The 15,554-nt window shown below is 41.6% G+C and overlaps 1 protein-coding gene across 20 annotated transcripts in view; it reads right to left on the minus strand.

Annotated features, from left to right (window-relative positions):
* LOC105938538 (pleckstrin homology domain-containing family A member 5) overlaps window positions 1–11,012 on the minus strand; it is a 110,691-nt gene extending 99,679 nt beyond the window's left edge. For 15 of the 20 annotated variants that reach the window (XM_036147976.1, XM_036147973.1, XM_036148027.1 and 12 more), the window contains exons 1-3: window positions 10,760–10,901; window positions 10,565–10,641; window positions 6,537–6,594 (exon numbers count right to left, since the gene is read on the minus strand). In XM_036147976.1, coding sequence (XP_036003869.1) covers window positions 6,537–6,594; window positions 10,565–10,641; window positions 10,760–10,851 — 227 coding nt within the window. In that variant the 5' untranslated portion in view covers window positions 10,852–10,901. Of the gene's footprint in view, window positions 1–6,536; window positions 6,595–10,564; window positions 10,642–10,759 lie in introns of all 20 variants that reach the window. The other 5 variants (XM_036147991.1, XM_036147987.1, XM_036148007.1 and 2 more) reach the window with 3 other exon arrangements.
* Window positions 11,013–15,554: the final 4,542 nt, after the last annotated feature.

Here is a 15,554-nt window from a genome sequence, read left to right on the forward strand (position 1 = left end):
TACAGTAAAATTACCCTAACCCTTAGAAAAACCGCCCCAAATCATAATGTTTCCATTCCCGTGCTTTACTATGGGGATAGTATTGGTCTTACTCAGCCTCCCTCTTACTCTAATCATCGCAAGTAAGGCTGAACCTTCCAATCATAGAAGCATACCGTGACAACAACAGTAACAATGGCCTTCAGATCATTAACAAGCTATTCATGTCTAGCTGTGGGCTGAATCCCTGATTTCTCGTGACCTTCCTCACTCCAGGAGGCAAGATCTTGTGTGGAGCTCCGGTCAGAGAGTGGAAAACATTTATTTCAAAAGAAGCAGTTTCTAAAACTGGGTTTTAAATTTTAAGTAAAACTTTCACTGCATTAACATTGATCGGACAGCAGCTCAACACCACTTTTTAAAGTGCAGTCAACGAGTGTCGGTCTTTAAGGTAAAAAAAAACAAACCAGAAACAAAACAGAGATCCCCTGGTGAGATTTGTGCCATAATTGGTCAGATTTCAGTTGCCGTCCTTTTTCTATACCGTGTTAAATTATGCAAACATTAGTTCTGCAGAGTAGTTTTGTTGCATATGGTGATTCATTTTTATTATCACCACTCAAACATTAGGGCATTAAAATGAGACGTAAAGAACTGGACAGCGGAGAAAATTGGTCTTCAGTCCAGCAGCACTATGAGGTTCAGGCGTACTTATTAGCAACCCATCCTTCAAAACAAGGCAACAGCTATTTAAGGCATTGCTTGAAGCAATTAGCACAATGTGGTTAGTTATTCTCTTTCCTTTTATGTCCCATACAGAATTAATGAAACCAAAATAGAAAACAAAGAGGGAATCGGCATCAATGTGCACCTGTTTTTTCTCAGCGTAACTCCTCTGAACACTTCCTGCATCCATACAGCAGCATAAACCTATTTAGGATGAATAATGTGTCAACACGATATGATTTTTTTTTTTCACCCCCCAAAGGAAATCAACTTGTTTTCTACTGGAAAACCAAAAATACTATGCAACATTCTTACAGATCAATAATCCTTACAGGCATAACTTGACAAATACACAAGTCAAAATTTCAAACGGAAGCCTAGATTAAATTGCAACAATAATAAAAAAAAAAAAAGCTGTTATGGTCGCAAAGACAAACAAGCTGGACAGTAACATAATGTGGGTGTGACCTACAGTCAGAAATTAGTCAATCCGTAGAAGAGCGTGTCAGTTACTGTACTGCGTGAATTATTGTTTCAGCTACCACAGAACCACAGCAGCAGTAGTGGATGGAGGTAATTAACTTCTCACTTATTTACCAACAGCTTTATTGTGTGGCGACAAAGGTTTTATAGGTGTCTGCTAAAAAGCTTGAATTGGTGCTTTCGAGCTACTCCTCAAATTACTGTGTCCTGCTCTCTCCTCAGTCAGCTACACTGAGCTGGTTAAAACGGCAGTGATCACTTTTGGATGCTGAGCCACTTTAACAAAATTAAATCTGACATTTTCCACCGAGGCACGCCGCTACCAAACCGAGGGCCACGTTTTCACCGCTTAAAGTGGCAGAACAGTTTCCAGCTCTGTACATTTCTGTGGCCTCTCTGTTGTCCTACAGGTGTAGGAAGTTCTATCCCTTTTTTAACTTTGAGCCAGTCACAATCACCCTCGAAGACAAGAAAACCCGTCTGTCTTGGGGAAGCACACTGCAAAAACTGAACTAAAAATAAGTACAATTTTCTTAAAATGAGTGTATCTGTCCTTGATTTCAGCAGGTAAATAAGATGATCTGTCAACGGAATAAGATGTTTGCACTTAAAATAGGAACAACTCATCTCCGTCGTCTTAATTCAAGTGCAGGATGTCTAATTATCTTATTTTAGGGTTCAAAATACTCAATCCATTGGCAGATAATATCATTTACCTGCTCAATTCAAGGACAAAAACCCAAATTTTAAGAACATTTTACCTATTTTAAGGTCTGTTTTTGCAGTGCAGGACGGCTCAGCCGAGTTATCCAAGCGGAGTCCACTTCATTCAACCTCCCAGTGCTCTAAAAACCTTAGGGGAGACCATGTTTCTAGTTTGTACTGTCACACCAACAACCTAACCTGTAACTCATCCTTGCTAGCACGGAGCATCAGAGGACAGTCTGCGTCAGCACAATCTGCTACTTGATACTCACACTGTGTAACCTGATGGTAACAGCCCACTCACAGGGCCAGCAGGAGCACACGCCAGATCTGTTTCTGTAGCATTTGCAGAGCACACAAAGTTAAGAATTTAGCTTATGGCTGGAATTGGATGAGCTTCAGTTTGGTTCGGCCCTGCGGGACAACTAAGAAAATCGTAATTCAATCAATCCACCGTGCTAAGCCCTACCAGGTCCCCCTTAGTTGTGAACGGACGAACCAAGGTTAGCCATTTTCAGTATCAGTGAGGCGTTTGAAATGGTTGAATGAAAATAAAATAAAATCTGACATTCGCTGAGCTCTCCACGGTGGTCCACAGTGAACCTTGTGTTTGGCTTTTCAGACCAAAAAAACAGCACTTGTTCATCCAAGGAAAAGTAGAGAGAGCCTTCACAAAAAAAAAAAAAAAAGTAATGGCTACTGTTTTTCTGGAAAGGTCGTAGCGCTATTGGCTACGACTTTGCATTTGTCTCGTGGTAAAACCAACAACAGAGCTAAGCTTGCTATAGCCAAACAAAGAGGAAAGGGAAAAACAAGGGACAGGCTGCAGCATTGTGTAGCTCGTAAAGGAGGCCTGCACCGTGGTCCAACTTCAGCTAGCTTCTTCATTTCAAACCGTGGAGATTAGGGCTCCTCGGAGCTGTTCGTACCACCAGGGTAAAACCGTTATTGTGCGGCACATGCAAAACAGAAGAATGGGGTTTCGGTGTTTCACAGCGGATGTTTGCCGTCTATTCAGGCTGCAGGAGAGAGCAATGCTTTGAGCAAATAACAAGAAGCCTGAATGTATTACCGCAAGGCTGTTCTGTTTAATGCTTTGGGCTTTCAACCTCTGCCGGTTTGAAATCTCCCGAGTAAAGGACAGGAAGCACATTCAGGATTACACAAAGATATGGCAGGTTTGGTAATGCTAGAAACGCTGACCACACTACTTGGTAACCTAACATCCTCAGAAGATCAATAATTAATGACTGCTCAACTATCAAAAATATATTCTTAATGCTGTTCTTACATGTTCTTAAGTTATACTGCTGAACAAGAACTTAGATTACAAAGCATGAATGGTAAGTCGAAGCTTTATAAAAACTGGAGATCAAAAATCAGATAAAATATTCTGAACAGTGAATCTCTCGACTTTTGGAGGATTTAAACATATTTTACCTTCCTTACATAGTATGAGCAAGATATAGTCCTGAATTTATAACACTGGCAAACACAAAATCAATGACAAAGTAATAAGGGGCTACTGAAAAACTTCAGGCACATCCAAGGCTTATCCAGCTGTCAGCAGGAGAATAGTGTTGGAGAGTTCTCAGAGGCTTTTATTGGCAGCCTTGCATAAAAGCTCAAAATGTGCCACCGATAGTCCAAGGCGCAGTTATCTCATAAACCTGTCAGCGAATCTCCCTTCAAAACAATGAGTCACGCTGAAATTAATACGCTTGACACAATTTTATTGCCTAAAGCCTCACCACATCGAGGAGAGACAAAGATCACAGCACATGGCAGTGCCCGGGACTGTGCATGCAGCCATCTTTATGACTCTGGCTTTAGTGACCACATGACTGGAATTCTAAAGGCTCCTGTTAAGTAAAACACTGGAGGGGGAAACCAAGCAAACAAGCTGGAGAAAAGTGTCAGGAATAAAACAACCCCCCCCCCCCCCCCGCCTCCCACCAGACCAGACCAGGGAAGCCTTTGTCACATGTATGCTGAGACTGTTTGGATACAGAGTGAGCATCAGCTAATATTGTCCTTTAACGCGTCTGTACAGGGAGCCCCTCAGTTATGTTTTCCATTAGGCTTTGGGTATTTCCTTTTATGCTCTATGCAGAAGTAAATTAGACGCACGCTGACTTGTGTCGCTAATGAGCCGCAGGATAGATGAAGAAATAAAGAGAGGGAGTCGTCAGACGGCGATGAGATACATCACAGTGGAATAAAAATTCTCGTGTGTCCGCTCGCTAGCTCGTGCAACACAACGGGCATTATTATGACAGCTTTAAATGAGATGATATTGTTTTACCATTTCTTAAATTTACTTTCGAGCAGAATTTTGTTGCTGATCGTTTGCGGGGAGCCAATCCAACAGCGCACGCCCAGGCTCCCCTCTAACTTTTAGACCTAAAACTTGTTTTGAATTCGGCTGATGGATGAAACGAATCATTTTTCACATCGCCAAAACGCAGTGCGCATGCATCGCCGCACTAAGCCAGAATCACACTGATCAGCTAATGACTGTGGCTCTCCCTCAGACTGTTTTGCGGCGAGAATCCGTCATAAAACGGGGGAATATGAAATTACTGTCTTTCAGTCAGACGGCCTGGCGAACCGCCACATGAAGCTTCTCACATTCACGAGGAAGTCAATAAAAGGAGAGGGGATTCAGTGGGGATAATAAGGCTTAATATACTTCATTTCTGCTATCATCGGTGCAGTGGCATTATGGTATTTCGGCAGGGTTGACTGCTACCCGTGCAGTGCAGGGGTAGGCTTTTCTAGAAACCCTGCAAAATAGCATATTCCACTCATATGCGCATATCTGGAGTGCAGATAATGAATCAGCACTGACTGCGAGACAGCACGTTTGATCCGTTCGGTGCATAAAGTCTGACTACAACGGGAAAGAGAGAGCAGAATGTAAAACATGGCTTTGCTGAAAGATAAACCGAGCTCCACAGTTAAATGCAGAACATGTGGGTCCTTCTCCCGCAGAAAAGAAGCACAAACCGAACCATGGATCAGATGTTTACATACACTTATCATGGGAATTGATATCTTAAACATTTTGAGCTTTTAATGTAATGATAAGTTTAGACAGGGGGAGGGGGGATTAAATTACAGACAGCTTCAGTCCTAAAAGTAATGGCTGCGTTTATTTTGGACTTTCTGTAATGCAAACAAGGGCAGATAAGCACCTCTCAAATAGCTGTTTGAAAGTCTTAGCCTGATTCTACTCGGCCACTCTGGTTATCAGAACGGGGGCAGCTCGTTTCAGCTGTTCTTTTCTGCCATCGACCCAGCTTTTGCACGGTGACCGGATTTTCAGCAGAGTTGAGTTTTGGACCATTTGTTCGGTTTATGAAATGTCCCTGAACTCAATCTCACTGCAGAGTCGCGGACTCTGCTTGAAAGCCGGAAGAAAGGATTTTGTTGCACGCTGTTGAATTTCACCCAGCAAAAAAAAGAATGCGTCCAGGGCATCATTACAAGCCCAAGATACGCCTGATATTTGTTCGTATGGTGAGTGTATGCAAACTTCTGGCCGGCCCTGTAACCGCTTTTCAAGCAGAAAATGGACGAAGGGGTATGGTGGACAGGAGCAAAAATTATACACAGGCAAAATTAATAAAGGCAGACTTCATATACAGTTTTATGAAGATATTCCAGAAAATTTTACAGCCTCTGACACTATACAGAATGTTTTTGGGGCTTTCCCAGATGAAAGGGGATCATTATGAAGAGATGTCGATTGTTGCCTTCAAAAATGTGGCCCCAGGTCACACAGTCAGAACAATTAAAAGGGCTCTTTCATTGGTCTGGGGACAACAGAGAACTTTAAGCACGACTCTGACCAAAATCAAGATTGCATTGTTGCGCCGCCACCACTGCAAAAACCCAAACAGACAAACCAAATAACCAGAATAAAGCACGAAGTGACACACAAACAGAGCGCGGCTTTGCACTTGTAAATGTATACACTGGATTCCAGCACAAAAGGAGAAGACAGCCGAGACGCATCATCAGAAGCGCTGTTTGTGTTATTCCCCCCTTTAACGGCAACAAATGCATGCATTTAACATGATGTTCACACACGTTTGTTTGCTCCGAGCTTCAAGTTCTAAAGTTGTGAAACCCCACAGTGTGTAGTGTAGGCACATTAAAACATCATTCCCACCCTCAGCACAACATTTAAACTCAAACGATACGGATAAATGATGAAAAAAAAGAGAAAACCTATCAGTCTGGCTCAATTTCATAAGTGGACTAAGAACATTAACGCTGGTGAAGACAAGCAGCTCTAAATCCACCCTGGTCCGTCTGCTATTTGCGCCATCTCTCTGTGTAATCATTAACTGTGCGATAGCCTCCTACTGCAAAGAAATGGGGAGTAAAGGTCCAGCATTTACAACCTTTCAGTGTTGACTGCTAGCGCAGAGCGGGTTTTCAGAAACAACACGCGGGCGAGCGTTTCATTCGTCCAAAGTCGCTTAAACGGAAATCAAAGCAGTTCTGCTGAATAAAAACGGCATCCTGCTTGCACGCAACAATGCAGTGGTTTGATTTGTTCCACTCTGTGTGGAGTGCTCGGAGTGTCTGGGTTAAAAGGGCGATGGGTGTGTGTGTGTGTGGTTTGAACTCACTTGATAAAGCATCTTGCACCTTCAAAGGTAAATCCCTCCTCCCATCCAGTGGGTAGGTCTGTGAGATGAGGAGGTAAGGATAAAAAATAAAAAATAAAAAGTCAGTGCACACTCTGAGGGAGAATGACATGTTTTTATGTCCCTCAACAACGATTTGAATTCTCAAGATACGTTTCACAACATTAAAATGCAGAAATGTAATAGCCTTTTTTGTTGTTGTTGTTGTAAAAAGCAGAAATCGGCCAGTATCTAGAAGGCTGATTCCAAGCAGATATTGGCCATCTAAGTTCAAAAAGTTACACAATTTAAACCTTAATAAAAAATAATCCCTTCTTAATGCTTAAAGTCCTTTCACAAGAATGTTAGGTAAAGTGCTGAAGTGTCCAGAGGTTTTACTGTCTGTATGGAGCCTGGAGTGATGCAGCTGCCCCTCCCCCACATGTTGCTGGCGTAGACAAATTAGCAATTTGCAAATAATTTGGTCCATTAAACACTGATGAAGTCTTTGTGTGGACGCTAAAGCAGCCCCGACGATCACTCCTATTAAGGTAATGGTGCTTAAACGTACACTGGGCAAGCTACAAGCTGGCAGACAAGTACGTTGAAATAAACGCAATTAGAAAATGTCAAAAATTTAGTTTTCTTCTTGTTAAGATTGTCAAACCGTTTAATTTTTACTGACCGTTATCATAGTGTCTCATCCCTACCCAATCCCTAAAGTTTTACTCATTTAATAGAGTAAAAGTAAAAACACCAACAGCACGTTATCTTTACAATCAGCTACTTTGACAAATATTTATACTTTTTTGGACAGCAGCTTGAGAAAGTGCATTACTTGAAAACACATTTTGAGGTCTGAAACTGTTATGGTCATCGTCAACCTGTGCGTCTCTTACCTTCTTGATAACTACGACATAAACCAACTGAAAAGCAAAACACATTTCAATTCAGCTGAATTTTACTCAGCCAGCAGTCTAAAACTCATGTTTTAGTCATTATTAGAAGAAGTTATAATGAAATCATATCCTTCTGACGAATGGCCTGAAAATCAAAGACATTGGACAATCTTTTTCTTGCTAAAACTGTTGATCGTTATTAATATAGCTGCCTTCCCCAAAGGCTCTGTTGCTGTTTTTAAATGTTTAAAGCTGAATGTCAAGAAGTCACACCACAGGAAGTGCAATGTCAAACCAAGTAACAAATCACACCATGCTAACACTTCTTATGTATGCTACACAAGCATAATCACTTCTCCTTTTCAATGCTCATACTAGGACAGAAATCTGACTCATGACATTTTCAACTCTAACTTGGTGATTAAAATCTGGCTTACATTTTTGGCTTGTAAATGACACAGCAGAAAGACAGGAAAAAAAAACATTTTATCCAGAGAGAGGATAATGTCAGATCAGAAGGATGCTTGCAGCAATGCCTTCTCGTTGCCTTTCCAACAGGAGCGGACACGTCTAATTTGTTGAAACGTTTAAAAGGGGGGAAAAAAAACATTAACAGTGTGTTTTCTGTAAAAGCAAGAGGTAAATACTTTTACGGGAAAGCTATTATGGTTGAACGTAGAACACTTACTTACACCGACAGACAGACAGACAGACAGACAGACAGACAGACAGACAGACAGACAGAGAAGAGATGGAAGAAAGCTATGGACGCCAGTGAGCTGTACAAGTGTATTAAACTGATGAATTTCTTCTTTTAAAAGAAACTACAACCAGATTATCAGTTCAAACCTATTATTAGAATTTCCCGAATCGTTTCAACACATTTAGTTTGATTTAAAACATTGTATCCGCAGGGATTTTCACTAAACATTCTTATACATGTCACAACATAAAACATAAAAGGAGTCATCTTATTTTAAGATTTATAGGCATAAAAGCTACAGATATTTAAATAGAAGGCTTAACATGAAAAACTGACCTCTGGATTCAGAAAAGCGACACTGGTTTATGTCTGTTTTGAGAGATGCAGCGAGAATATTAGCTGCTTGACCAGAACAGTGCGATTTTATGTTTGACCGGGCCCGACTGCTGATTGGCTAGTTAGAAACTAAACTCTTTCTTGTCCTTTTCTGATAAGTAAACACCTCGTGATTACAGTGAGCCCTACCAAGTTGCACTTACGACAAAGCTTGAGGACAGAGTCAAAGTTAGTTGTTTTCGGTATCAGGGAGGTGCTTAAAAATTAGTCAAAGAAAAGTCGGAGGATGAACAATAGTTGCAAGAGGCTAATTGAAAGAAAACTTTATTTTCTTCAACTGTGTTGGCTGTACATTGAGCCTGCTAAAACCCTTAGAAAGACATCGGCAGCTAACAATCAGCTGAGCGTATTCCAGCCAAGAGGCTCTGCTCTATACTATTGAAGACTCTAATTCTGTCTTTCAAAGAGCATGGTAGATTAGAAAACTATGACACATTGACACTTTTTGGCCATCTCAAAGTTAAGGTAAGGGTCTCTTTATTCCACAGCGAATGCACACTAGAACCACTAAAATAAGATGTTAAAGAGAGTTTAACAAGTTAAATCATGTTGTCTTTGCTTTTGAAATATTGGAGAAATCCTGTTTAACAGCAGGGCTGCGTAACAGCAACTGTTCTCTACCAAACACTTCATGGCATTGCCTCAGCTCCTAAAATCAATTATTTTGAATTGTACTTCTGTATAGCTACAATAAATGAAAGATTTAACATACCAAAAACATACATGGAAATAAAAGCCATTTCCTTTAAGTTAAATTTCACTGTTATTTATTTTGAAATGGTGTTGTTGAAAGACATGGATATACCTTGTGACGTGGTGCACATTACATTTTCAGGTGTGCAAAAAGAGAGAGAGAAAAAAGCTAATGCCAATTTATCTATCTTCTAAAAGGGTAAAGTTTACTTAGGTTTTATCTGTATACCCACCTCCCATGACCTGTAGGAACTTACTGCATTACAGATGTTTAACGATATAGCAACAGCTCTGACACTATGGGCTGTTTTTGAGAACTCAGTTTTATTTTAGTAATATCCTTTTGGGCTGCTGTTCAATTAGAGAACTACGATAAGAAATACCTTTATTGTCCCACAATGGGGGAATACAGTTGTTAGCAGTCTTGCCTGGTAGTAAGAATGTCCTAAGCTTAAATCCTGGTCAGAGGCTTGTTCGCATGGAGTGCGTAGGTTGTGCAAAACCACGAAAATCATTCTTGAACTATATAAATCCAAAATATTAACTCCAAGTCATTAGCATTTTGGTACTTGTGTTTTAGGGTATTGCAAGAAAACTTAATGTGCGTTTTTACAACATGTTTATGTATGTATGAAAACAACTGAAGCAGGTACCCTGTGATAATTAGGAAGCCAAGTAAACTTTAAAGATCACCTCTGATGAATACATTGTTTCGCACTTAAGGAACTGATTTCACCATGAAATGGTGATTTTACTGAGATATTGGATGGAGGCTTTGTTGATGGACCAGCCTATCAGGCAGTTTTTTAAAGCAGTGCAGATGTTGATGTAAACAGAACTAATCCCACAGGAGCTCAGAGGTTAGTGGTAGGCTCGCTTTCTTGTTTTATCTATTTATTTATTTAATTTTGAATCGTTCATGGGGGGGAAACATAAACAAATGACCAAAAGTCAAACGTCGCGTCCAACTCTAGTTTCCACGCTGGGTGTTGTTTGTACAAACCGTCGCCTTTACAAGTTCACAAGTTACGTTGCGCAGCGTCACCTCCTCCAGCCACCGAGCCCAACCTGAGGAGGAGGCTCGCGGGAAGGTGGCTCGAGCTCGGCCAGCGGCGGGGGTCACTTTTCACAGCACGAGCGCCAGAAGCCCACTCATGCATTAAGAAAGAGAGCACGGGTGACAGAGCTCTCCTCTCTCTTTCACGCTCGCAGCGTGGGAAGAGTCGGTGTTTTTTTTTTTTTTTTTTTTTTTTTTTGGAGGGGGGGAGCAACGTAACAACACATGACGGCCGCTGCGGTTAACACAAACTTGACAGCTGAGTGGCATTTCTTCTTCTTACCTGGAGTTTTCCGGTGTCCGGTTAGGACTGCTTCACCGCTCACTGGATGCATCCAGGTCGTACTCTTGGCTTCTTCGCTGTTCAGACAAGAGAGAGGGATATAATATAACGCATGCATTAAAATGAGCCGTGACTTTGTTCGTAACAGAGGCGAGCCGAAGGACTTTCAGCGGGGTTAGAGAAGGGTCTGCTTACTTAATGAAGAAGACGCGTCCGTCCCGAGTAACCCCATAAGTCCAGGAAGACGGGAGAGCAGAAATCCACTCGGGCTGTAGCTCCGCCGCCATGTCTGGCACTAATGTATGACAGCGGCGCGGCGCCGCTGGTGCAGCCAGCGCGTACACGGAAACCTTGGCAACGGCGGATCTCCGGCGGGAGGGGGGGCTGGAGCAGCCCTCGGTGTGGGGCCGCCAGGTAAAAGGCTCGAGCTGCACGGGAGGGGACTCACTCATCACTTATTTTGTTGTTGTTTTTTTTTTTTTGGAAACAGACACAGTACTTTGTTAATGTATTCACACCCGGTGAAGTTTTACGCTCTGCTCCAACCACAAGCGTCATGTTGTATAACTGTCAAGCGTGAGAAAGAATAGATTTATTATTATTATTATTATTATTATTTTTAGTTTTACAAATAGCGTGGTTTGTATTCAGACCCCTAAATGAAATCCAGTGAAACCAGTTGCTTCCAGAAGTCACACAGCTAGTGCGGATTGTCCCAAGGAGAGCGTTTGACAGAGAAGCCAAGAGCCCCAAGGTAACTTCGGAGGAGCTGCTGATATCCAAAGCTCATGTGGGAAGGATCTGTTGACGAGATAAATATTTGTTGTGCACTCCACAAACCTTGCTTTTATGGGAAAGCAGTCTTTGAGAGGAACCCTTATGGAGACCTGAAGTTTTTCGCAAGCCACGTCAAGGACTCAAACGTGTGAAAGCAGGGCCAAAAGTTGAACTTTTTGGGGCATGAATGCAACACGCAGGAAAACGAGAGAATTCTGAACCTGCCACCCCTGACGGGAGCATGTTGGGATTTTTATTTCTTCAGCAGGCACAACAACCCTAAACATACAACCTGAGCTACTGTGGGATGGCTTAGTTAGCACGGTGCACTTTTGTATGTTGGAATGATCTAGCCAAAGTCCTAAACTAAATCCAATCCGGAATCACAAAGACTGACGGATTGGTCTCCATCCAATCTAAGTTTGACCTGTTTTGTGAAAGAAATGGCAAAAACATCAGCCTCCAGATTTACAACACTGGTAGAGACATACCCCAAAAGACCAGCAAGACTACCGCAGCAATAATGGTGAAAGGACACTTTAAAATCGATGCATACCACACCTAACATACTTTTATATGTAAAAATGTTAAACAATATATCTTGTTACATTGAATTTAGGGTGTGTAACATGGCTAATTTTAAGGTGTAAATACCTTTCAAAGGATCTGCTGATGATAAAAGCTCGTTTTCTTGATTTTAACATTTTGTTTAAAATAAAAGGAGACGCTCTGAACACAAACACATCAAACACGAGACAGGGCAGGCCTGGAGAAGCCTGCTACAGAGCCCCAGGACAAAAATTGATCTGCGGGATCCCATCAGGGTTTTCTTTTTACACACGAGACATTTTTAATGAAAGCTGAAATCCCAGGAGTAGCCATCAACAGATGGAAGCCCCTTTATCATGGCAGGAGCCTTTGCCTTGTAGCTGGAGCCACCTGGGGCTCTGATCGTATAATTAGACATTGGGCTTTAAGAGGACCGCTTCCAAGCAATCACGGGGTTGCTCAGTCTTGAAGAGTCTGCCGTTTCGATTTTTACCGTTTTCGGGTCTGGTATGGAAAAAGAGCACAATAGAAAGACAAATATATTTCCAGCCTTTTCGTTCCTTCTGATTAAATATCTGAAATACCCAAAATGAGCATGGCCCAAACAGGTCACACACACACACACACACACACACAGGGTAAAATGTCTTCTTCCAACCTTCTACCAGCTTTTTCTTCGTCTACCCAAGTCGTAAGTTTCATATAGGCAGAGCTGTCTTGGAAACTATAGGTGCATGCATGCACCTGTATGTGTTTCAGGAAGAGTTGTCACTCAGATGAAAGGACAGAATAAACAAAGTGTTGAGCTCCTGGTTTTTTTTTTTTTTTTAACTCCTGGAACAGCAGAGAAATGTTAAGTTCCACCTTAACGACAGTCTTTGGATGTTAATAGTTCTTACAGTTTACATATTTCCTCGCTGATCCCTGTCGGTATTCAGTGTAAATTAAAGCTGAGTTATTTTTTTCCAAGTATAGAAATGTAAAATATGGAAATCTTTAGTTTTTACAAGGAAGTTTTGTCCTTAATAAAAATGCTCAACCATGTAAAGACTGGCACATTTTATTCATTTATTCAGCTCAATGTAAAATTGATCAATATTCCGGCGACAGAGACTAAATTATACATTATAAAAAGGAGATGAAAGACACATCTTTTGTAAGCTGCCCCTTTTTGAGTTGAACAATTAAAAAATGTCATTTTTATCTAAATAGTCTCCAAATAGTCTGTTTTTAAGCCATCCAGATAGTTTACTTGGTCTGCTGCATGCACTGAAATGTACCTGTGTCCAAACTTGACAAGCACACCCATGCTTCCAAACTGTTTTTTTTTTTTTTGCTTTTGTTAGCGTGCACTGAAACTGCCTCATCAGCCTTTCACAGCGTTACAAAGGCAGGTCATCCAACACCACTGTGCCCGGCCTGTTGTTGCACTGCCTAGCATTGTTCTCTGGGCACACATCTTATGGTATAAGCGGCCAGGATGGCTGGTTGCGGTAGACGTTCATGTCTGCCAACTGCTCGCTCTCGTCCGTTTGGTGAGCTAGTTCGAGGGAAGCAGAAGATGTTTGGGCGCCGATGCCCGGCCCGGTCAGCTATCAAACACTGGACTCTTTGTGTTCTGCTTACCTGGAGTGGAATAACCTAGCTTTCTAATCTGACACACAAAAGAACCGCCTGTTTTTTTTTTTCCCCCCAGGTGGTTGGACAATGATTCACATGAGGATAGAACATGAGCTTTCCACCTCCTGTTAGCTTAAGCTTAGATTAAATTGAGAGGGAGTGTTGTGCTTGAAATGATCAGCAAAACCAGCAGTTTGTTTGCAAACTGATAGAAGGCGATAAAATGTGATAAAGAAAAGTTTCATTGTATATTTAGTCTTCAATCAGAATTTCCCACTTGGGAATGCATATTAAAAAAGCCCTATTCTGGTGGCAGTTATTTCTTGGGATCTTTTTTTGTATGTGCATGTAGGAGCTGAAAGATGTCCTTGGTCACGTTAAACCTGAACTCGGATTGGTCTGAGCAGAAAAGAGAAGTGAAACAGATTTGTCTCCACTGTGACACATTTTCCAAAAGCATTACCAAAACAAGTTTTCTGTTCATTTTCAGTTTTCAGAGAATCACAGGGAGGATTTGGAATTTCACTGTCGTCCCAGTCGCCCTTTAAGGCGTTCTTTGTCTGACAGTACGGACATTACCAAACACCTGCTGTGGGGCTGAGAAAGACCGCTTTCTGTAGAAGCAGACGTTCCTCAAACGCAGCCCACAGTTTCCAGGGTGAACAGTGCTATGCTGAGCCGTGGCTTATCATCCCCACTCAAACAACCTAAAACCATTTAGCTAAAGTGGGGGCCCGAATGAAAGTGGGAAGCTGCGTTCGACCTTCTAGAGGAGGGATGAGAACAGCACATGCATTCGGTACTAAAGTGCCTCTGTAAGGTATTTAAACCGCCTGAGCTGTTTCATATTTTGTCACATTACAAACACTTTTTTTGTTGTTTTATATAATTGACCAACCTAAAGAAGTCCAGAGTAGTTTTCAGATGTATTTGACAAATGAAAATGGCAATATGCACGGTGCACTTGTTTTCATGCCCTGCAGTTGCTGCCATTAAACCTGCGAATCCTTGGGGTTGTTTCTCTAAAAGAAGCTGTGTATGTCTAAAAACAAATATTTTTGACTATTGTCCTTTGCAAAATACTGTAGCTCAACCTCAGTCAGTTTGCATGGAGAGCCTCTGTGGACAGTAATTTTAACGTCTTGCCAAAGAGTTTTAATCAGACTTTGGCTGTGACTCTGACTGGGTCAATCAAACACCTGATAATGCTAATGATATTTTAATCTAAATTATTCCATTACAGTTCTGGCTGGCTGTAGTTTTTGGAGGTGTTGTCCTGCTGAAAGGTAAAAGGTGAACCTTCTGGAAGTCTATTGCAAAAGTTTTTTTTTAGCAAGTCCCTGTATTTTGCTCCATTTATCTTCCGATCTGCTTTTCCCATCTTCCCTGTGTCATGATTCGGTTAGGTGAAGGGCTCAAGTGTAGAGACCAAAATGTCGAAACAGAGTTCTTCAATAATTAAGCAGAAAAACTTACAGGTTGGTCTTGCGCAAGAAGAATAGTTCATGAGCACAAGTAGTTTAACAGGTGGTGAAACAGGAAGGATAACTGAAGAATCCAGCGGCGAACAGTGAGAAATCAGGAGCTTAAATAATGAGGCAGGGGCAGAAGATGACAAAGGAGCCAGATGAGCACATCAGAGGAAGTGTGAAGCAACTGTGGCAGAATGAAAGCATGATAGCTGAGGGAGGGAGACTAATTATTGCATAGGTAGCTGAACTAAGACATAAACAACTACAAACCAAGGCGAAAAGATAGGAGATCCACGAGAAATAGATCCAATAGCACAAAATGACACGAAAACAAACTTAAACACTAAACACAAGAGAATTATCTAATACGACGAGGCCTTAAATGGCAACATCTTTGTAGCAAAAATGCACACAAAGAAACACATTGAAATATGGCAAACAGGGAAATGCTGAGCACAAAAGAAAACCAAACACCTGGAGAACACAAGACCCTGAAGCTGCTGAAGAAAAATATCCCCAAAGTATGATGCTGCCACGCTCATTTTTCATTAGGCGGATGATGTCTTCAGGTT

Source organism: Fundulus heteroclitus, chromosome 2 (genome assembly GCF_011125445.2).
Source record: "Fundulus heteroclitus isolate FHET01 chromosome 2, MU-UCD_Fhet_4.1, whole genome shotgun sequence".
Classification (NCBI taxonomy): Eukaryota; Metazoa; Chordata; class Actinopteri; order Cyprinodontiformes; family Fundulidae; genus Fundulus; species Fundulus heteroclitus.